This window comes from Pongo abelii, chromosome 20 (genome assembly GCF_028885655.2).
Source record: "Pongo abelii isolate AG06213 chromosome 20, NHGRI_mPonAbe1-v2.0_pri, whole genome shotgun sequence".
NCBI classification, from domain to species: domain Eukaryota; kingdom Metazoa; phylum Chordata; class Mammalia; order Primates; family Hominidae; genus Pongo; species Pongo abelii.
In genome coordinates this window covers 43063164-43084731 of record NC_072005.2, presented here as the reverse complement: position 1 = coordinate 43084731, position 21568 = coordinate 43063164, and the positions used below count along the sequence as shown (strand labels likewise).

The 21568-nt window shown below is 43.3% G+C and overlaps 2 protein-coding genes across 9 annotated transcripts in view; both read right to left on the bottom strand.

Moving 5' to 3' along the window:
* Positions 1-9321, bottom strand: part of LOC103888596 (uncharacterized) — a 36109-nt gene extending 26788 nt beyond the window's left edge. Inside the window, exons 1-3 of one of the 4 annotated variants that reach the window (XM_063720063.1) lie at positions 9106-9321; positions 8090-8551; positions 6606-7690 (exon numbers count right to left, since the gene is read on the bottom strand). In XM_063720063.1, the coding sequence (XP_063576133.1) occupies positions 7142-7690; positions 8090-8509 (969 nt within the window). In that variant the 5' untranslated portion in view covers positions 8510-8551; positions 9106-9321 and the 3' untranslated portion in view covers positions 6606-7141. Of the gene's footprint in view, positions 1-5900; positions 6082-6605; positions 7691-8089; positions 8653-9105 lie in introns of those variants that run through there. The other 3 variants (XM_063720062.1, XM_063720064.1, XR_010138609.1) reach the window with 3 other exon arrangements.
* A 5611-nt stretch (positions 9322-14932) lies between these two features.
* Positions 14933-21568, bottom strand: part of LOC100437620 (zinc finger protein 570) — a 72795-nt gene continuing 66159 nt past the window's right edge. For 4 of the 5 annotated variants that reach the window (XM_054540283.2, XM_063720060.1, XM_024236986.3 and 1 more), the window contains one exon: positions 14933-21396. In XM_054540283.2, coding sequence (XP_054396258.1) covers positions 20414-21396 — 983 coding nt within the window. In that variant the 3' untranslated portion in view covers positions 14933-20413. The remainder of the gene's footprint in view (positions 21397-21568) is intronic. The other variant, XM_063720061.1, reaches the window with a different exon arrangement.

Here is a 21568-nt window from a genome sequence, read left to right as displayed (position 1 = left end):
AATAGCCCAAAAGGTTTTTGACAACCGAGAGTTTGAAAAACAAAAACGAGCAACACAGGCAGCTGAAAAGGCCGCTGATAAAGCATTCAGAGGACAAACAAAAATCTTAGTGGCGGCTATCCAAGAGGTACAGAATGAAATGGCCCATTAATTTGGACAGACACAGAAGAACAGGCTTTTCGAAACCTGAAAAAGGCATTAACTGAAGCCCCTGCTTTAGCCCTCCCTAATATCTCAAAGCCGTTTCACCTGTTTGGCCATGGAAGTGAGGGAGTTGCTAAAGGGGTGCTTACTCAGGCCTTAGGACCCTGGAGACGCCCAGTAGCCTATTTATCTAAGAAACTGGATCCTGAGGTCTCTGGATGGCCAAGTGGTCTGCGAGCTGTAGCGGCTACAGCAAGCCTAGTCCAAGAGGCTGATAAGTTAACTCTGGGCCAAAATTTAACCCTTACGGCTCCTCATGCCGTAGAGACTTTACTTCAAAGTGCTTCTGGCGAATAGATGTCAAATGCTCGCATCTTGCAGTATCAGAGTTTACTGTTAGATCAGCCTCGTTTGACTTTCTCTCCTACACAGTGTTTAAATCCAGCTACCATCCATGACTGTCAGGAACTGTTAGAAACTACCGAAACTGGCCAACCCGATCTTCAAGATGTGCCCCTAGAGAGGGTGGACGCCACTGTGTTCACAGATGGTAGCAGCTTTCTCGATCAGGGAGTACGAAAGGCCGGTGCAGCTGTTACCACGGAGACAGATGTGTTGTGCGCTCAGGCTTTACCAGCAAACACCTCAGCACAAAAAGCTGAATTGATTGCCCTCACTCAGGCTCTCTGATGGGGTAAGGATAAAAGTATTAACGTTAACACTGACAGCAGGTACGCCTTTGCTACTGTGCATGTACATGGAGCCATCTACCAGGAGCACAGGCTACTCACCTCAGCAGGAAAGGCTATCAAAAACAAGAATCCCCTTTCTTCAAAACTTAACAGATCAAGCAGCTCTCTGGGGAACAACCTGCGACCAGGTAAATGCCAAACAAGGCCCTAAACCCAGCCCAGGCCAAGTCTCCGAAGAAACTCGCCAGGAGAGAAGTGGGAAATTGACTTTACGGAAGTAAAACCACACCGGGCTGGGTACAAATACCTTCTAGTACTAGTAGACACCTTCTCCAGATGGACTGAGGCATTTGCTACCAAAAACAAAACCGCCAACATGGTAGTTAAGTTTTTACTCAATGAAATCATCCCTCGATATGGGCTGCCTGCTGCCATAGGGTCTGATAATGGACCGGCCTTCACCTCATCTATAGTTCAGTCGGTCAGTAAGGCGTTAAACATTCAATGGAAGCTCCATTGTGCCTATCGACCCCAGAGCTCTGGGCAGGTAGAACGCATGAACCGCACCCTAAAAAGCACTCTTACAAAATTAATCTTCGAAACCGGTGTAAATTGGGTAAGTCTCCTTCCTTTAGCCCTACTTAGAGTAAGCTGCACCCCTTACTAGGCTAGGTTCTCACCTTTTGAAATCATGTATGGGAGGGTGCCGCCTATCTTGCCTAAGCTAAGAGATGCCCAATTGGCAGAAATATCACAAGCGAATTTATTACAGTACCTACAGACTCCCCAACAGGTACAAGATATCATCCTGCCACTTGTTCGAGGAACCCATCCCAATCCGATTCCTGACCAGACGGGGTCGTGCCATTCGTTCCAGCCAGGAGACCTAGTGTTTGTTAAAACGTTCCAGAGAGAAGGACTCGCTCCTGCTTAGAAAAGACCTCACGCCGTCATCCTCACAACGCCAACGGCTCTGAAGGTGGATGGCATTCCTGCTTAGATTCATCACTCCCGCATCAAAAAGGCCAACAGAGCCCAACTAGAAACATGGGTCCCCAGGCCTGGGTCAGGCCCCTTTAAAACTGCACCTAAGTCGGGTGAAGCCATTAGATTAATTCTTTTTATCTACCTCACTTGTTTGTTTTTGCCTGTTATGTCCTTTGCGCCTTCCTACTCCTTTCTCCTCACCTCTTTCACAACAGGACGTGTATTTGCAAACACCACTTGGAGGGCCAGTACCTCCAAGGAAGTCTCCTTTGCAGTTGATTTATGTGTACTGTTCCCAGAGCCAGCCCGTACCCACGAAGAGCAACACAATCTACCGGTCCCAAAAGCAGGAAGTGTCAACCTTGCAGCAGGATTTGGACACTCCAGGAGCCAAACTGGATGTGGAAGCTCCAAAGGTGCAGAAAAAGGACTCCAAAATGTTGACTTTTACCTCTGTCCTGGGAATCACCCTGACACTAGCTGTCGAGATACTTACCAGTTTTTCTGCCCTGATTGGATATGTGTAACTTTAGCCACCTACTCTGGGGGATCAACCAGATCTTCATTCCATAACTCGTGCTTCTCGTCCTAAATTATGTACTAGAAAAAACTGTAATCCTCTTACTATAACTGTCCATGACCCTAATTCAACTCAATAGTATTATGGCATGTCATGGGAGTTAAGATTTTATATCCCAGGATTTGATGTTGGGACTATGTTCACTATCCAAAAAATCCTGGTCTCATGGAGCCCACCCAAGCCAATCGGGCCTTTAACTGATCTAGGTGGCCCTATGTTCCAGAAACCCCCTGACAAAGTTGATTTAACTGTTCCTCCACCATTCTTAGTCATAAAAGATACACTCCAAAAGTTCGAGAAAATCTAGATAGGCACCAACAGGAACGAGAAAATAACATCCCCTGGTATCAAAGCATGTTCAACTGGAACCCCTGGCTAACTACTTTAATCATTGGGTTAGCTGGACCTCTCCTCATCATACTATTAAGTTTAATTTTTGGGCTTTGTATATAAAATTGGTTTCTTAATTTTGTAAAACAATGCATAGCTTCTGTCAAACTTATGTATCTTAAGACTCAATATAACCCCCTTGTTATAACTGAGGAATCAACGATTTGATTCCCCAAAAACACAAGTGGGGAATGTAATGCCCAACCTGGTTTTTACTACACTGTTTTTAGACTCTCCCTTTTCCTTTAATCACCTAGCCTTGTTTCCACCTGAATTGACTCTCCCTTAGCTAAGAGAGCCAGACAGACTCCATCTTGGCTCTTTCACTGGCAGCCGCTTCCTCAAGGACTTAACTTGTGCAAGCTGACTCCCAGCACATCCAAGAATGCAATTAACTGATAAGATACTGTGGCAAGCTATATCCGCAATTCTCAGGAATTCGTCTGATTGATAACGCCCAAAGCCCCGGGTCTATCACCTTGTAATAAGTCTTAAAGCCCCTGCACCTGGAACTGTTTAATTTCCTGTAACCATTTATCCTTTTAACTTTTTGCCTACTTTATTTCTGTAAAATTGTTTTAACTAGACCCCCCCCTTTCTAAACCAAAGTATAAAAGAAAATCTAGCCCCTTCTTCGGGCCGAGAGAATTTTGAGCGTTAGCCGTCTCTCAGTTGCCGGCTAATAAATGGACTCTTAATTCGTCTCAAAGTGTGGCGTTTTCTCTAACTCGCTCAGGTACAACAAGGGAAAAACACTGTAAAACAGTCTCAGTGATCTGTGGGAAAATATAAAGATATATGTAAATGTGAGTCTGAGAAGCGGGGAGAAGGCAGAAAAAATATTTTAAAATAATGGTTGAAAATACTCCAAATTTTTTGGAACCTATCAGCCACAGATCTAAGAAGCTCAAGGAATTCAAAGCTAAACACAAGACAAATTGCTGAAAACTAGTGGTAAAGGAAAATCTTGAGAACAGCCTGATGGAAAAAAGATACATACATGGGGACAAAAGTAACAAGATTCATAAACTTCTTGTGAGAATCTATGCAAGCTAGCAGAGAAAGGAATGGGGGGAAACTCTATCTGGTATTTCTGCACTTGGTAATAATATGAAAAAAGTGAAAACTTTTATAAACAAATGAAAGCTAAAGCCTCAGGGAAAAAAGAAATTGTGTTCTTTGCAGCAACATGGGCACAGCTGGAGGCCGTTAAGTGAAGGCATGCAGGATCAGAAACCCAAATACTGTTATGTTCTCACGTATAAGTAGAAGCTAAACATTGAGTACACATGGACACAAAGATGGGAACAATAAACACCAGGACCTGCTTGAGAGTGGAGGGTGGAAGGAATGTGAAGGTCAAAAAACTGTCAGCTACTATGCTCACTACGTGGGTGGCAAAATCATTTGTACACCAAACCCCAGGGATATGCAGTTTGCCAATGTAACAAACCTGCATGTGTACTCCCTGAGCCTAAAATAATAGTTTCAAATGAAAAAAGAAATGAATGGTAAGAGAATTCATCATCAACAGATGCAGATGGAAACATGGATTCATACCTAGGAATGGAAATTAACAGAAAAGTTAAATATGAGTAAATATTGTTTTCCTCATATTCTCTTGAAAAATTGAGTTTTTAATGCAAAATCAATAATGTAGTATAGAGATGATAATATTTGTGGCAATTAAAATATGTAAATGGCTCAAAAGGTGAGAAGGTGGAATGGAAGTATTATTTGTGTGAGATCCCAACAAAATATACAATAGGGTATAATATATAAAACTAGACATTGAAAGCTAAAAATGAATGTTGAAAGCCTCTAGGAAAAAAAGCACTCAAAATTCTAAAAAGTGCCATAATCAATAAGCCAGAAGTAGAAGTAAAATAGAATATAATTTTAAAAATACAAAAATAGGCAGAAAATTAGAAAAAGAATTAAGGATAGATAAGAGAATAAAGAGCAAGATGATTGTTACAAACCCAAATATATCAATAATTACAAACAATGTTAATGGCCTAAATACTTCAGTAAAAAAAACACAGAAGAAAGCCAGGCGTGGTGGCTGATGCCTGTAATCCCAGCACTTTGGGAGGCCAAGGTGGGCGGATCATCTGAAGTCAGGAGTTTGAGACCAGCCTGGCCAACATGGTGAAACCCCGTCTCTACCAAAAATACAAAAATGAGGCAGGCGTGGTGGTGGGCGCCTGTAACCCAGCTACTCAGGAGGTTGAGGCAGGAGAATCGCTTGAACCCAGGAGGTGGAAGTTGCAGTGAGCCGAGATCGTGCCACTCCACTCCAGCCTAGGTGACAAAGGCAAGACTGTCTCAAAAAAAAAAAAAAAAAAAAAAAAGATGTTAGGTTATATAAAAAAGATTAAAATATGAAGACTCAGGTTAAAAAGTCAAAAGTATATACCAACTCAAATAGGTTAAAAGTTAAAAAACAAACAAACAAACAAACACCATGCAAACACTATACCAAAATGGCTACGTGAATATAAAACAGTCTTTTTTTGTTCGAGACAGAGTCTCACCCTGTCACCCAGGCTGGAGTGCAGTGGTGCCATCTTGGCTCACTGCAACCTCTACCTCCCGAGTTCAAGCGATTGTCCTGCCTCACCCTCCCGAGTAGCTGGGACTACAGGCGCACGCCACCACACTCGGCTAATTTTGTATTTTTGGTAGAGATGGGGTTTCACCATTTTGGCCAGGCTGGTCTCAAACTCCTGAGTCCAAGTGATTCCACCACCTCAGCCTTCCAGAGTGCTAGGATTACAGGCATGATCCACCGCACCCGGCCCTCACAACAAATTGTCTTTGAAACAAAGAATATTACCAGGGATTTATTCTAAAAAGGCATATTTTATAATACTATAGAAGTGTATTGACCAAGAAGACAAAGCAATCATACAAGTACTTGTGCCTAGTACCAGAACTAAACAATATATTAAAAACTGCTAGAAATAAAAATAAATGAACTCAGAATTATATTTTGAGATTTTAATACTGTTCTCTCATTAACTTTTAAAAGTATATAGAAAATCTATAAAGATATAAGATACCTGAACGGTGCTAATAGCCAACTTGTTGTAATTGATACTTACAGAATAGTCCACCTGAGAGCAGCAGCAGTTGTTTTCACTTATACAAAGAACTTTAGCAAGCTTGTTTATATTCTGAGCCATAAATTGTCAATATATTGAAAAGGATTGAAATCAGAAAATCTGTTTTCTAACCACAGTAGAATTAAGCCAGAAATTAATGTCAAAATTCAAAAATGTTTGCAAATTAAGCAACACACATTTAAGTAAACTATGGGACAAGTAAAAAATTACCTATTTGGAGTCAAAAATAACAGCATATAAAATTTTGTGGAATGCAACTAAAGCAGCACTTTGAGGGAAATATATGCTTTTAAATACATATCAATGATTTAAGTTCCCACTTAAAGAAACAGGTGAGACTCAGAAAAGGAATTAAGCTTAGAGCTGAAATCAATGACCCCCAAGAAAGCGAAAAACAAGAAAAGGACACTTGGGACCACAAGAGGGCGCATAAGAGAGTAGGCGGACTACAGAGAAACCGCGCTCCACCGCACGAGACACATTCCTTTCACCAGACACCACACACACACACACAGAGAAACACACACAGACATGCAACACTTGCACAGAAACACAGAGATATGCAACACTCGCACAGAAACACACACAGCCAGGCAGCTCCTGAGGCTGCTTGGTTCTGCTGTCCGCCAGAAAGCCCCGCCCGGGAGACAGCAGCCCCGGTACACACAGGCAAGCGGTACCTACCTCGCAATCCCAGGCGGGACAACATTCAAGGAGACGCGCTCCCAACACCGTCTAGGTAGGCCTGACGCATCGGGGAGATCCGATAGAGATCACGCGGTGCATCCTTGAAGGTACGCTGGACGTTTCTTTAGCCTGGTTCGGCCCTGCCCGACTCCTAGGGTCTGGGGACCAAGGGGACGATCCCCCGGAGAGGAGGGGGCCATAGCCCAGCGCCGACGCACTGCCAGGGAGGGCTCCAGCTCCGCCAAGCCGCTAGGGCCCGTCCCCAGGCAACAGTGGCTGTCACTGTGACGCGAGCCCCGGCTCAGCCGTCGCGCCTGGTGACGCGCGCGTGGCGCATGCGCATTCGCGTGCCCGGCTGGTGCTGCCGCCACGTCAGGGCTCTGAGGGCCCATAGGAAAACGGTGGAGGCCGTGCCGGCTGCGGCCCGGGGAAGGAGGCTGCGTGCGACCAGCAGCGCAGGACCCTGGCAGTCCTGACCTCAGTGCTTCCTTCAGCCCACTTTGTGTACGGGTCTGGGTGGAGGAGGAGGCGCTTCAGACCTTGAGGTGGGCACTCGGGACTGCTCTCTGATTTGATTCCAGATTGGAGGGTGTGGGCAGGAATCGGGTCCCGTGGGGCTGGGGATCCAATCTGGTGAGGAGTTGAGGGGTCGCTGGGGTAGGAAAACATACCTGAGACCCCAGTGGAGGGTGTGAGCAGGACATTCCCTCGCCCCATGAGCTGACTGGCTCCCTTTCGACCTGGGCCTCCCAGGGCCCTGTCCTGATCTCCAAGACCAGGGCCTTCGGCTTCTCAGCATTGCTGTCCGGAAAAGGCGGGAACAAGAACAAAGTCAAGCCCGATGTGAAGCAGAGGTGGCAACATCTAAAACTGGCATCCCATGGGGGCAGAAAATGTGGTGTCTCAGAGGCCTTCTGGGGTGAATCCAAGCCCCAAAGGGATGTCCAGGCATGCTGACGAGGGCCACTGAGGATCCCCCCGAGAAAGAGAAGCACAAGCAAAGCACACCTGGAACCATAGGAGGGCCTGTGCGGGAGTCCAAGCCTCGTCCAGGGATTCCTGCCAGAGGAGCCAAGAGGATCCTGCAAAGTGCAAACCACCCCAGCTCCCACACTGGGATCACAACCCACTACAGGCCTACACCCAGCTAACAACCCCCAGTCCCTTTTGCTCCGTGAAATCCCTGGCAGCTAAAAGGTGCAGTGCTGAGAGGCAGTCCCAGCCAGGAACAGAGCAATGGGAGACCCCTCAACAATGAGAAAACACCAGCAGATGAGATGAAACATAGCCTTGATTAGAAGGCAAAGGCCAGCTACGGCGGGCTACCTCTCATCCTATGTGAATCATGCAGCCATCTGATGCAATAGGAAGACCAAGAGTTTCCTTATTGGGGGAAGCTACGGGCACCCACCGTTCCAAGAGCATCACAGCTAACCAGTCATTAAGAAATGTGTGTTGAGAAGGAAACACTCATCACGTACATCCCCGCCAACGTGGTCCTGGACGAACTGGGAAACATTTGCTGTGGAGGACGTTCTGGAGGACTGTGAGCCAGAGCAAGGAAAGCCTGGGCCGACGAGAATCAGGGAAGGCAAGAAAAGAGGCAGAACAGTAGAGGCCGCAACCCAGGCAGGATCAATCCATCCCACTCCCATGTGCCTCGGGGAACCAGGGTCCAACAGGGGACCTGGCCAGAAAGGCGACAGTCTTCGGTCCAAAGGTTCCCCGAACACTCGTGTCTTCTGTCGCCAGCACAGCGCCATGGTGTGGACAGGTTGTACAGTGAAGAGGAAAAGGGGATGGCGTTGGAAACAGTTTCTTTGACATCTGTCTGCACCTGTTCTGCAGGTGATGGTGCGGGACCTCCTCCACACCTCAGCAGATTGTATCCTCACCCCCATCTGACCTTTTTTCTGCACACATCCTTTAATCCAGAATTAAATCTGAAGAGGATAAAGGAGTGCCCGCCTCAGGTCCTGAAGCTTCGACTCCGCCAGCCACCGAATTAGAAGTGGGCTCAAGCGGGTACTGAGGACAGGACGGCTAGGGTCCGTCCAGCCTTGGGTGTGCCGCAGGACCATGGGCCCCAGGAGGAATTTGTTCTTGGTTGTCGTGTGCTGGTCTTCTTTCTGGAAGAGTGGGCGGCTTGGGAGGGGAGGTGATTTGGACGCTCGCGGGTCGCAGCCAGCCCCCCACTTCACCGAGGCTTTAGGAACCAAGAGCAAAACAAAGAATGCTTGGCCCTGCAACCCAAGCCCGGCCAAAGAGAGGGGCGCATCAGAGGGTAGGCGGACTACAGAGAAACCGCGCTTCACTGCACGAGCCACATTTCTTTCACCGGACACCACACTCACGCACACAGAAAGACACACGGAGACATCCAGCACTCGCACAGAAACACACACAGCCAGGCAGCTCCTAAGGCTGCGCGGTTCTGCTCTCTGCCAGGAAACCCCTCCGGAAAGAGAGCGCCCCGGTGAACACAGGCAGGCCGTACCTCGAAATCCCAGCGGGGACAGCTGTCAGGGAGACGCACCCTCACACCGCTCATGCATGTCGGACGCATCGTTGGGATCCTTAGGGATCACGTGGTGCTTCCTTGAATCTCCGCTTGAGGTTTCTTCAGGCAGTTTCGGCCCTGCCCGACTCCTAGGATTGCAGGACCATGGCGATGATCCCGCGGAGAGGGTACGCACTTGCCACAGACGGCTCCTGCTCCACCAAGCCGCTGGGGCCAGTCCCCCGGCAACGGTGGCGGTTACTGTGACGCGAGCCCCCCCTCAGCACTAGTGCCTGGTGATCGCGCCTGGTGGTAGGTGCGCTTTCGCGTTCCCGGTTTGTGGGCCGCATTGTCAGGGCTCTCAGGCTGCAGCTCAATAGGAAAACAGTGGAGGCCGTGCAGGCGGCGATTCGGGGAAGGAGACTGCATGCGACAGGCAGCGCAGGACCCTGACTGTCGTGACCTCAGTGCCTGCTTGAACCGACCTCGTGTTTGGGTCCGGGTGTAGGAGGAGTGTTTCAGACCGTGAGGTGGGCACTCGGGATTGGAATCAAATTGGAGTTGACCCTGAATCGGGTCCCACGGGGCTGGGGAACCAATCTGGTGAGGTGTGGAGGGGTCGCTGGTACACAGAAACATACCGGATACCCTCGGGGTGGGTGTCAGCAGAACATTCCTCGGCTCCACGAGCTGACTGCCTCACTTCGATCTGGGCCTCCCAGGGCGCTTCCTGCGTCTCCAAGCTCAGGGGCTCCTGCTTCTCAGCACTGCTGTCTGGAAAAGGCGGGAACGAGGACTAAGGCAAGCCCAGTGTGAGGCAGAGATGGCAACACCTGGAACTAGCTTTTCATGGGGGCAGATAATGTGGAGAGTGTCCCAATTACATCTCCCTTTATTCTATCTCATACTACTAAACCCCACCAGCTATTTGCCTACAAACTGAGTGTATCAGTGAAGACATCAGGACACCAAGATAAAGGACTAGAGTCTGGTAATCAACTACTGGCTCCTCCAGCAGCTCAGAATGTGGCCTGTATGCATCACTTCACTTAATTCATTCAAGAAATGCTGACTGAGTTCCTACTGTGTGTTGGACACTTTCTTAGAAGTGGGGCACACTGCAGTGTGTGGGACAAAGGCTGGGCCGTTCATTGCTTATGTTCTAGTTGAAGAGAGAGTCAATCAACAACATTCTACTTTCAGACATTGATAAATGCTGTCATGAAAAGACAAGGAAAATGAAAAGGTAAGAAAAGGGATGGAGAGAGATGGGATGAGGGGTGCCTGGGCAGACAATGCAATGATCTGGCAAAAGAGTAGGACAATCATGAGACTGCATGTGTTCCAGTTTCTGCTGCTGTAAAACAGCATCGACATGTTACATCTTTACTATTCTGTTACATACATACTATTATTTAAATAAAAAATAGTACTAGTTAACTGTGAAAATTGCAATAGGGCAGATTAAACAAATCCTTTAAATTTAAACAAATGTTTTATGGTTTTTTTATCCTCTGATACATTGTTTCAACTTTAAAAAACCCTCTTTATTTGATATTTAAACCCTATATTAATGTATATTCTTAAGATACATAAATTTAAGATTTTTTTCGAGACAGGGTCTCATTCTGTCACACAGGCTGGAGTGCTGTGGTGCAATTATGGTTCACTGCAGCCTCCACCTCTCCAGGCTCAGCTAATCCTCCTGCCTCAGACTCCCGAGTATCTGGGACCACAGGGGTGCATCACCACACCCAGCTAATTTTTTGTATTTTTTTGTTGGGATGGGGTTTTGCCATGTTGCCCAGGCTGGTCTCAAACTCCTGGGCTCAAGTGATCTGCCTGCCTTGGCGTCTCAAAGTGTTGGGATTGCAGGCGTGAGTCACCACATCCAGCCTAATTTAAGATTTTTAAAAAGCAGAATGTAAATATGGTCATGCATTGTGTAATTCTGTGGATACTTTCTGAGTAATGCATGGTTAGGTGACTTCATCATTATGTGAACATTATAGAGTGTACATACACAAACCTAGGTGATGTAGCCTGATGGTACAGCCTATCACTTCGAGGCTACAAATCCAAATTGCCTGGATACTGTAGACAATTATACTCAATGGTATTTGTGTATCTAAACATGTCTAAACATAGAAAGGGTACAGTAAAAATATGGTATAAAAGATAGGAAATCATATACCGGTATACAGCACTTACCGTGAATGGAGCTTGCAAGACTGGAAGTTACTCCGGGTGAGTCAGTGACTGAGCGGTGAGTGAATGTGAAGGCTAGGACAGTACTATATACTACTGTAGACTTTATAGGTACTGTATGCTTAGGCTACACTAAATTTATTTGAATTTTTTCGTCGGTAATAAATTAACCTTAGCTTACTATAACTTCTTTACTTTATAAACTTTTTAATTTTTAAAAATGTTTTGACTCTCGTAATAAGTTAGCTTCAAACAAACACATTGTATAGCTGTACACAAATATTTTCTTTATATCCTTATTCTATAATCTAAAAATTTTTTTTAGTTTTTAAATTTTAATTTAATTTTATTTTATTTTGAGACAGAGTCTCGCTCTCTCGCCCAGGCTAGAGTGCAGTGGCATGATCTTAACTCACTGCAACCTCTGCTTCCCAGGTACTATTATTTAAATAAAAATAGTACTAGTTAACTGTGAAAATTGCAATTAATAGGGCAGATCAAGCAATTCTCTTGCCTCAGCCTCCAGAAAATTTTATTTCTTAAAAACTTTTTTGTTAAAAACTAAGACACAAACACATTAGCCTAGGTACACACAGTGCCAGGATCATCAAAATGTCATTAGGCAGTATAAACTTTTCAGCTCCATAAGAGTTGGAAGAAAAAAATAATAATAATAAATACAATTTTATAAAAAGAAAATTTTCAGCTCTGCTATAATCTTATGGGACCACTACTGTATATGTGGTCCCTCATTGACCAAAACATCATTATGTGGCACATGATTATAACAAATGATGGATGGTGAGATTGTGAAGAAACTGGAACCCTTGTGCGTTACTGGTTGGAATATAAAAAGGTACAGCCACTGTAAAAAAAAAACAGTTTGGTTATTTCTTAATAAGTTAATCATAGAATTACCATATAATCCAGCAATTTCACTTCTAGATATACACCCAAAATAACTGAATAAGGTGTTTAAACATTAACTTGTACAAGAATGTTCATAGCAGTACATTTCACAATACTCAGATAATCCTCTGATTGGCAACAACTCAAATGTCCACCAGCTGATGGTATTACCCATGCAATGGAATATTATTCAGCCATAAAAAGGAATGAAGTACTGAGGCATTTTCAACATGAAGGAACTTTGAGGACATTATGTTAGTATGCTATATACTGTGTAATTCTATTTATATGAAATATCCAGAATAGGTAAATCATTAGAGACTAGAGACGGTAAGCAGATTAGTGGATGCCGGGAGTTTGGGGAAGGAAAGGGTGGGAAGAATGGGAAGTGACTGCTTAATGGATACAGGGTTTCTTTTTGGGGTGATGAAAAATTTCTGGAACTAGATTGTAGTGATGGTTGCACAACACTGTAAATGTACTAAATGTCACTCAATTATACCCTTTAAAGTGATTTAAATGGTAAATTTTATTATTTGTGTATTTTACCACAATAAAAAAGTCACCTATCACCAACGCTTTAGTTCCCTTATTGACTCCTTAGACTCCCCACATCCTATATCCCAGAGACTACCACTCTCCCAAATTCCAAGACCTCGGATACCTGACCCACTGGGACACCATACCAATCATAGCCTTCTCTGGACTCCTGAATCATTGAAAACCAAGTATCTGCATGCAATCATTCCTTGGACCTCTTTATCACTACATCCCAGAACTGATTCTCCTCCCCCAATTCCTAAACCCGATTCCTGCCACCCACTTCCCATTTTCAGTCAATTGCATCCAATTCCTAAGCCCCATCTCTCCACAAGACCACACATTGCCATAGTTTCCTCAAAGGACATCTCTCCTTCTGTGGTGGCAGGGCTGCTGCTACAACCCTCTCCACCTCGCCCCAAGGCTGCCACACACACTCAGGTGCAGCTTTCCGCTGTGTAGCTAAATGCCCGGGGCGCCCCATTATAGTGTGAGATGCTGAGTGATTAATTGTGTCTATGCGGTGAAACCAGGTAGCTGCACCCATTTAGCTGTTTCTCCCTGTGGACGACCATTTTCAAAGATGTGTCCTACAATACCCCAGCCTATATTTTTCTGACCCCAAGGTTTTGGTTGTTCTAGGTAGGGATACACAGTTGACAATGACCTGCTACCATCCTTTCTGTGGGAACCCCACTCTGAGGCTGTCACTTCTGCAGGAAACCACTGCCTGCATCTTCTCTCCATCAATATAGTGCTAGTCATAAGAAAAACAGTAGGCTGGGTGTAGGGGCTCACGCCTCTAATTCCAGCACTTTGGGAGGCCGAGGCAGGTGAGTTGCTTGAGGTCAGGAGTTCAAGACCAGCCTGACCAACATGGTGAAACCCTGTCTCTACTAAAAATACAAAAATTAGCCAGGCGTGGTGGCATGCGCCTGTAATCCCAGCATGTTGAGAGGCCGAGGCAGGAGAATCGCTGAAACCCGGGAGGTAGAGGTTGCAGTGAGCCGAGATCACGCCACTGCACTCCAGCCTGGGCAACAGAGTGAGACTCCGTCTCAAAAAAAAGAAAAAAAAAGAAAAGAATAGAAAGAGAAAGACGGTAGTGGTCTGCAACCTGCTCTCATTGGTGAATGGTAGGGTATATTGGGTGCCAATATTTTGGAGAAGGTGCTGAACAGCTTAGATTCCACTGCTGGTTGGAGGAACACAGAAAGGCCATGGCAGAGGGGACTCCTTCCTTCCCATAAGCGCAAATGGCACTGGCCCTCCGGTGTGCTGGTCTGGAAAGAGAGATAGCTTGGACAAAGACTTGGGAAGGGCAGAGTGAGAGGGAAGAAGCACAGCTAAGGGGAGTGTGAATCCAATGGCACTTTCAAAATTCCTAACCCATAGACAGCATGTAAGACGTTTATTGTTGTTTTAGGTCACTAAGTTTGGGGGACAATTTGTTATTCAACAAGAATACACCTTCCTTTCTGGTCTCCAACACTCCAGACACATTCCCTTAGGGTGTTTGCATTTTTGCATTTGCTGTTCCCTCTGCCTGGAATACAATTTTCTAGACAGTTGCATTATTACATCTCTCATTCCCTTTAGGTCTTAATGCAGAGATCATTTTGAGGGCTTTCCAGGTTACTGCATCTAAAATATAACTCCCCTCCTATTTCATTTTGCTTCCTGACAATTATCAACATTTCTTTCTGTTTACTGCTTTATCCCCAGATCCTAGAACAGTGTCCAGTTCATAGTAAGCACTCAGTATATACTTGTGGATAAATGAATACTTCTGTTTAGTGGAGAACTTCCAGCAAGCACATCTAGAATCTGTGCACTCATGGTGCCCAGCAGCAAGTATGTGGCTTACTTAAATTACTGTTCCAACACAGTTGCCATCCTCACTCCTCCCTACTTTCAAATAAGTGTTTCCCTGGTGAGGTGGGTAGACTCCAAGATGGCCCCCAATGATCTCTGCTGCCTGGTAGTCTGGAGAGGGAAATTACTCTCATGTATAATTCCTTCTCTTTGAGTATGGCCGGGACCTATGACTTGTTTCTAGCTGAATGCAGCAAAGGTGACAAGACGTCATTTCCATAACCCTAACCTCAACCCTAGACCAAGCCACGGTGCCATCTTGTCAGAAAATGGAAGCGTTTTCAAGGCTTCATTCAGTTTGAAATGTTTTCCCCCTTTATTTTGTTTTTCAAATTACAAAAGCAATATATGTGAACAAGACAATGCAAAGGTATTCAGAAAACTTATTACCCTCCTCCACCAAGGTAACCAATGAATGTTAACACCTTCGTGTGTATTTTTCTACACTTTTCTATGTTCATATAAACATCCACATGCATATATACACACACAGGAGTTTTTACTTTTTTAAAAAATAGAATCGTATACATTATTATGAAATTTTCCCTTTTTACAATATATACCATGAACATCCCCACAAATTAGCAAAATTCTAGCTCCCCCATCCCCAGCCAAATTTACTAACTCACACATTTGTGGTATCACACATGATGCAGTCATTTATGTATTTTTCTTTTTTGGTTTTCCTTTTCCCTACACCCCTGACTCCTCCATAACCTACCTGCATTACCCACCTCCCTCCAAGTCAATGCATACTCTTCTATACTTTTCTTCATGCACATAAAATCAAATAAACATATATAGATACCGTTTATTGCTGATAAACACCTAGAGACATTTTGTTAATTATTTACAAAAATGGAGTCATATTTAACACACTTAATATCTACCTTGCATTTTTCACTCAAGAGAACATTGTGGAATTCCACTCAAGTCCCCTAGCTTAGTTTTAATTTGTCCACCTTAATGGCTATATTAACATTCTATGGAATGGATACACTATAGTTTTTTCCTTTCTACAATTTCCCAATTGATGGGTATTTACTTTGATTCTAGTGTTTGCTTCGGTTTTGGGGTTTTTTTTGCCATTAAGAACAATTTTACAATAAATGTCCATGTTCACATGTTCATCTGTCTTTTATGTATTGGGGCTTTTACTTCTAAGGGAAGATTCTCCAAAGTGACATAAGTATTTTAATAATATTAACAGATTTCTTTTCTTTTGAGATGGAATCTTTTTGCTCTGTTGCCCAGGTTGGAGTGCAATGGCGCAATCTTGGCTCACTGCAACCTCTGCCTCCTGGGTTCAAGTGATTCTCCTGCCTCAGCCTCCCGAATAGCTGGGATCACAGGTGCCTGCCACCATGCCCAGCTAATTTTTATATTTTTAGTAGAGATGGGGTTTCACCATGCTGGCCAGGCTGTTCTTGAACTCCTGACCTCAGACAATTTGACTGCCTTGGCCTCCCAAAGTGCTAGGATTACAGGTGTGAGCCACCACGTCCAGCCTAAATATTACCAGATTTATTTCCAAAACAGTAATTTGCATTGTTTTTCAAAATTTATTTCTCCACCAGCAGTGTGTAACATCTTTCATTCTGATAGCTAAAAATGCTGTTACACAGTGTTATTTGATTTTAACTTTAAATCTGCATCCCCCAATGGCTACTGAGGATAAACATTTTTGGACAGGTCCATCGGCCACTTAGATTTGCTCTTCTCACAATTGTCACCTCATATTCTTTGCCACGTTTTGCTATTGGGTTTTTTTCCTGTCCATTTGATGAATGCCTTCTCTCTGATCAGCTTTACAAATATTTCCCCACAATCTGTTATCTCTTGAGTTTGCTGATGGCATCTTTTGTCACCCAAAAGATTGTACCAAATGATTCTACGTAGTCAAATGTTTATTTCCTTTTTTTTCTTTTTCTTTTTTTCTGAGATGGAGTCTTGCTCTGCTGCCCAGGGTGGAGTGCAGTGGCGCAATCTCAGCTCACTTCAACCCCTGCCTTCCAGGTTCAAGTGATTCTCCTGCCTCAGCCTCCCAAGTAGCTGGGACTACAGGCATGCGCCACCACACCCAGCTAATTTTTGTATTTTTAGTGGAGACGGGGTTTCACCTTGTTGACCAGACTAGTCTTGAACTCCTAACCTCAGGTGATCCTCCTGCCTCAGCTTCCCAAAGTGTTGGGATTACAGGCATGAGCCACTGCGCCCAGCCTTCAACTGCTTATTTCTAAATAGCTTCTGAGTGTCCTGTGTTGGTAAAGTTAATATCTCCCAACTCCTAGATTGTACACATAGGCTCCTTTGATTTTCTTTTAAGAATTCTGTAGCTTTAAAATTTTACGTCTTAAATCCGCCCAGAATTTATTTTTGTGCTGTTAATCCAAATTTTCTTCCTTTAAGATTAAAAGGTTCTTGTTCCAGAATTCTTTTTAAGTAAACTACTCTTTTCCCCTGTGGTTTGAGATTCCACCTTTTTCACATGAAAAAGTTCATATATATCAAAGTCTATTTCTGAATTTTCTACTGTGTTCTAATGATGTATTTACCTGTTCATCTGCCAATACAATATTAATTTCATTAGAATGGCTTCATGTTATCTTCTGGTATCTAGCATGGCATTTTAAAATTTTTTAATTATTATGGATATATAATTGTTGTATATATTTATTGGGTACATGTGATGTTTTGATACATGGTATGATTTTTTCATATTTTTTTCTCAATGATTGTCCAAAAAATCATTGAGATTTAGTGTAATTCCAAAAGAAGTACATATAAATTATGTGTTTCTTGTCAGTATGGAGAACAGCTCTTGATTTTGGTACCCTGCCTTCTTAGAAAAGTTAACCCAAAAAATAATTAGAGTCTTTTCATTTATTGGTGTACAACCATATCATCAGTAAAAATGGATAGTTTTATCTTTTCTGCTGTTTATACCAATTCATTTCTTTTTATTGCCTTCACTGGAATCTCTAAGACAATATTGAATTCCTGATTTTAAAAAATGGCTTTGGCATAATATATGCTTTGGGGTTTGGGTTAAATAAAATTTTTTTTTAAGAAAAACCTCTTTAAGTGGTTACCATCTATTACAATGTAAATTAACACATTCTATGAAATGCCTTCTCAGTATCTGTTGAGAGTTCATATGATTCTTCTCCTTTAAGCTGTTAATTTGATTGATGTATTTCCTATTACTGAACTGGCTTGGCATTCTTGGGATGACTCTTACTATGTTACTCTTTGGGTATATGGCTGAATTCTATTTGCTAGTATTTTAATTATAATTTTTGTTTCTATATTCATGAGTAAGGCTGGTCTGAAGTTTTCTTTCTTTTTTTTTTTTTTTTTGACGGAGTTTCACTCTTGTCACCCAGCCTGGATGGCACAATCTCGGCTCACCGCAACCTCTACCTCCCGGGTACAAGCAATTCTCCTGCCTCATGCCTCAACCTCCCGAGTAGCTGGGACTACAGGCATGTGCCACCACACCTGGCTAATTTTTGTATTTTTAGTAGAGATGGGGTTTCACCATCTCGAACTCCTGACCTCATGATCCACCTGCCTCGGCCTCCCAAAGTGTTGGAATTACAGGCGTGAGCCACTGCGCCCAGCAGAAGTTTTCTTTTTTTCAACTATCTGTATTTGATTTTGGTGTTAAAACTTATTCTGACTTAATAAAATAAATGAGTACAGTTTATGGATTGTATTATATCCATATAATAAATAACACTGGTATTACTCTTTCTTTAAAAGATAGAACTAAGTATAAACTCTTCTGAGCCTGGAGCATTTTCCCATTATAGATCTTTAATAACTTTTTTGAGTTTTTCAATGGTAATTATTCTACCAAGTTTTCTACTTCTTATTGCAGTTTTCATAACTTAAAGTTTATTAGAAAAGCATCCACCTCCTCTGTTTAAAAAATATGTTGATTAGAGTTGTATGAGGTATCTTTTTATCACTTAAAAAATCATATCGATATCTGTGGTTATGTCTCCTTTCTCATTCTGGATCAGGCAGTCTTACATGGAGGAAAATCTTGAAAAATGTAGATTCCACATGGCCATTTCTTTTCTTATATGGATGACATAGCAACTCAGGGAAGCAGACTTCTTTCCAAACATTGAAATAATGAAAACCTTGGGATTTAGTGTCCAGGACACTCGCAAGGAAATTTATATGAAAAAAAATGAATATTCTTGAATTAATTTGCAGAGGGATAGAGAGAAAAGAAATTCTCCTTCAGTGGTCTATGCATGAAACATTTCTGAGTTATACAACCTGTATATAGAATAGTGTATCTAGAATAGTGTATCTATGCTACTAATTTGCTACAAGATATTTTAAGCAAGACTAAGGAACTATGAACAGTGTACTGTACACCAGGGTGACACTACATTTTGTCAAATAGTTTACAGTGTTTCATTTACCCAATAACAGGTTCTTAAACTATTCCTTAGCTTGCATTTTTAATATAAATAACTACATTTTAGTAAAATTTTTGGCCAAATTATCAAAATACATTTAAAAACACTGCTTTATTATTTCCGCAGAGGACAATAACAACCTCTATAGCCATTTACATGTATTACAAAAAGGTGGAAAAAGGTAGCTGGTATAATAAAGTTCTTTTAACAATAGTAGGCCATGTCGTTGTTGTTATTTTTTTGTATTGCTAAGACATCAAAAGACAATGATCATATTTAAAGTGGAAAAGTTTTCTGAGTGGCATTCTATATGTTGTGTGATATGTGTCTGATATTCACATTTTATGTTAATTTCACATTTACAACTCCAAAATACAAATATTGCTGATTGTATGGCTCACTGTGGAATATACCAGAGTATGCCTTTAAGTCTCTTCACAGATATTTTGTATTCTGCTGTTATTCCATTTAATACATTTTTAAACATTTACATGCCAGGGCGACCATGCTTATGTTTTATATTATAAAGTATTTTCTAGAAAAGTTTGTATCACAATTACATCATGATTTCCATTATGATAAAACACTGTCGGTTGGGCGCGTTGGCTCACGCCTGTAATCCCAACACTTTGGGAGGCCGGGGGGGCGGAGGGGGGGGTGGGGGGGCGGGGCGTGGATCACGAGGTCAGGAGTTGGAGACCAGCCTAGCCAAAGAGACCAGCCTGACCAACATGGTGAAACCCCATCTCTACTAAAAAAACAAAAATTAGCCAGGCGTGGTGGCAGGTGCCTGTAATCCCAGCTACTTGGGAGGCTGAGGCAGGAGAATTGCTTGAACCTGGGAGGTAGAGGCTACAGTGAGCAGAGATAGTGCCACTGCATTCCAACCTGGGAAACAGAGAATCCAACTCAAAATAAATAAATAAATAAAATAAAAAACACACTGTTCAAATTCATTAAAATGATAAGATTTCTCCTAAGGATAAATTCCCTACATACCGGCCAGGCGCGGTGGCTCACGCCTGTAATCCCAGCACTTTGGGAGGACAAGGTGGGCAGATCACAAGGTCAGGAGATCAAGACCATCCTGGCTAACACAGTGAAACCCCGTCTCTACTAAAAATACCAAAAAAAATGAGCCGGGCGTGGTGGCGGGCACCTGTAGTCCCAGCTACTTGGGAGGCTGAGCCAGGAGAATGGCGTGAACCCGGGAGGCGGAGCTTGCGGTGAGCCGAGATCGTGCCACTGCACTCCAGCCTGGGTGACAAAGCGAGATTCCAACTCAAAAAAAAAAAAAAAAAATTCCCTACATACCATGAAACCAGATATTTTGCTCAAGTATTTCCCACAATTATTAAGTTTTCATTCCTGTAGGCATTCTTCCGAGCATGAATTTTCTGATGTCTGCTGAGGTTTGGCTTCTGGTAGAAAGCTTTCCCACATTCATTGCACCCATAGGGCTTCTCTCCTGTGTGAGTTCTCCAATGTTTATTGAGGCATGACTTCTGGCTGAAGGATTTTCCACATTCTCTGCAACGATAGGGTCTTTCTCCTGTGTGCATTTTTCGATGTACATTGAGGTATGACTTCTCACCAAACGATTTCCCGCATTCACTGCAGACAAAGGGTCTCTCTCCTGTGTGTGTTCTCTGATGTTCTGTGCGGTGTGACTTCTGGGTAAAGGCTTTCCCACAAAAAAAACATTCAAAGGGTCTTACCCCAGTGTGAATTCTCTGGTGTTTGATGAGGGTTGACTTATGTGAAAAGGCTTTCCCACAGTCAGTGCAGCCATAAGGCTTCTCCCCAGTGTGACTTCTCTGATGCCTGATGAATTCAGACTTGTAGCAGAAGGCTTTCCCACACTCACTACAGACGTGGGGTTTTTCTGTAGGTGGAACCCTCTTCCGTTTGTACACGAGAGAATCACTTACTGCTGGTTTATACATAAGTGCCGGGTTCTGGGTGAAAGCTTTCTCACAGTGACTGCAACCCCGGGGCTTTTCTCCATTAGGTCGTCTACCATGGTTTATACGCTGAAGCAATTTCCCATACCCGTAACACTCATCTTGCTTTTTTGCACAGTTTCTCTTAAAACCAATCAAGTCTAAATTATGGTTCAAATTCTTTCCACAAGGGTTCCAGTTATTAGGGCTCTGGATTGAAGAAAAAAGGTCAGTGCTCAGAAGTGATATTTTCCCAAACTTACTATATTCACGGCTTTTTTCCTTGGGCAATGTTTTCTTGCTTATGGCTGCACCTTGCCTCAAAAGCATGTCTTGCCGTCTTTTCCTCTGGATATTAACTTGCCAGATGTCTTCTGGAGAAAGTACAGTGAATCATCCTTATGAAACTTCATACTACTTAAGAAATGCTCTCAAAATTTAAAGAGTGCACAGCACACAAATAGAGAACATGAACCATAACCCAAAGCACAAACGCAGGGAAGAGTGTTCTATGAGTAAAGAGGATTCTGAACACTGGCACAAATG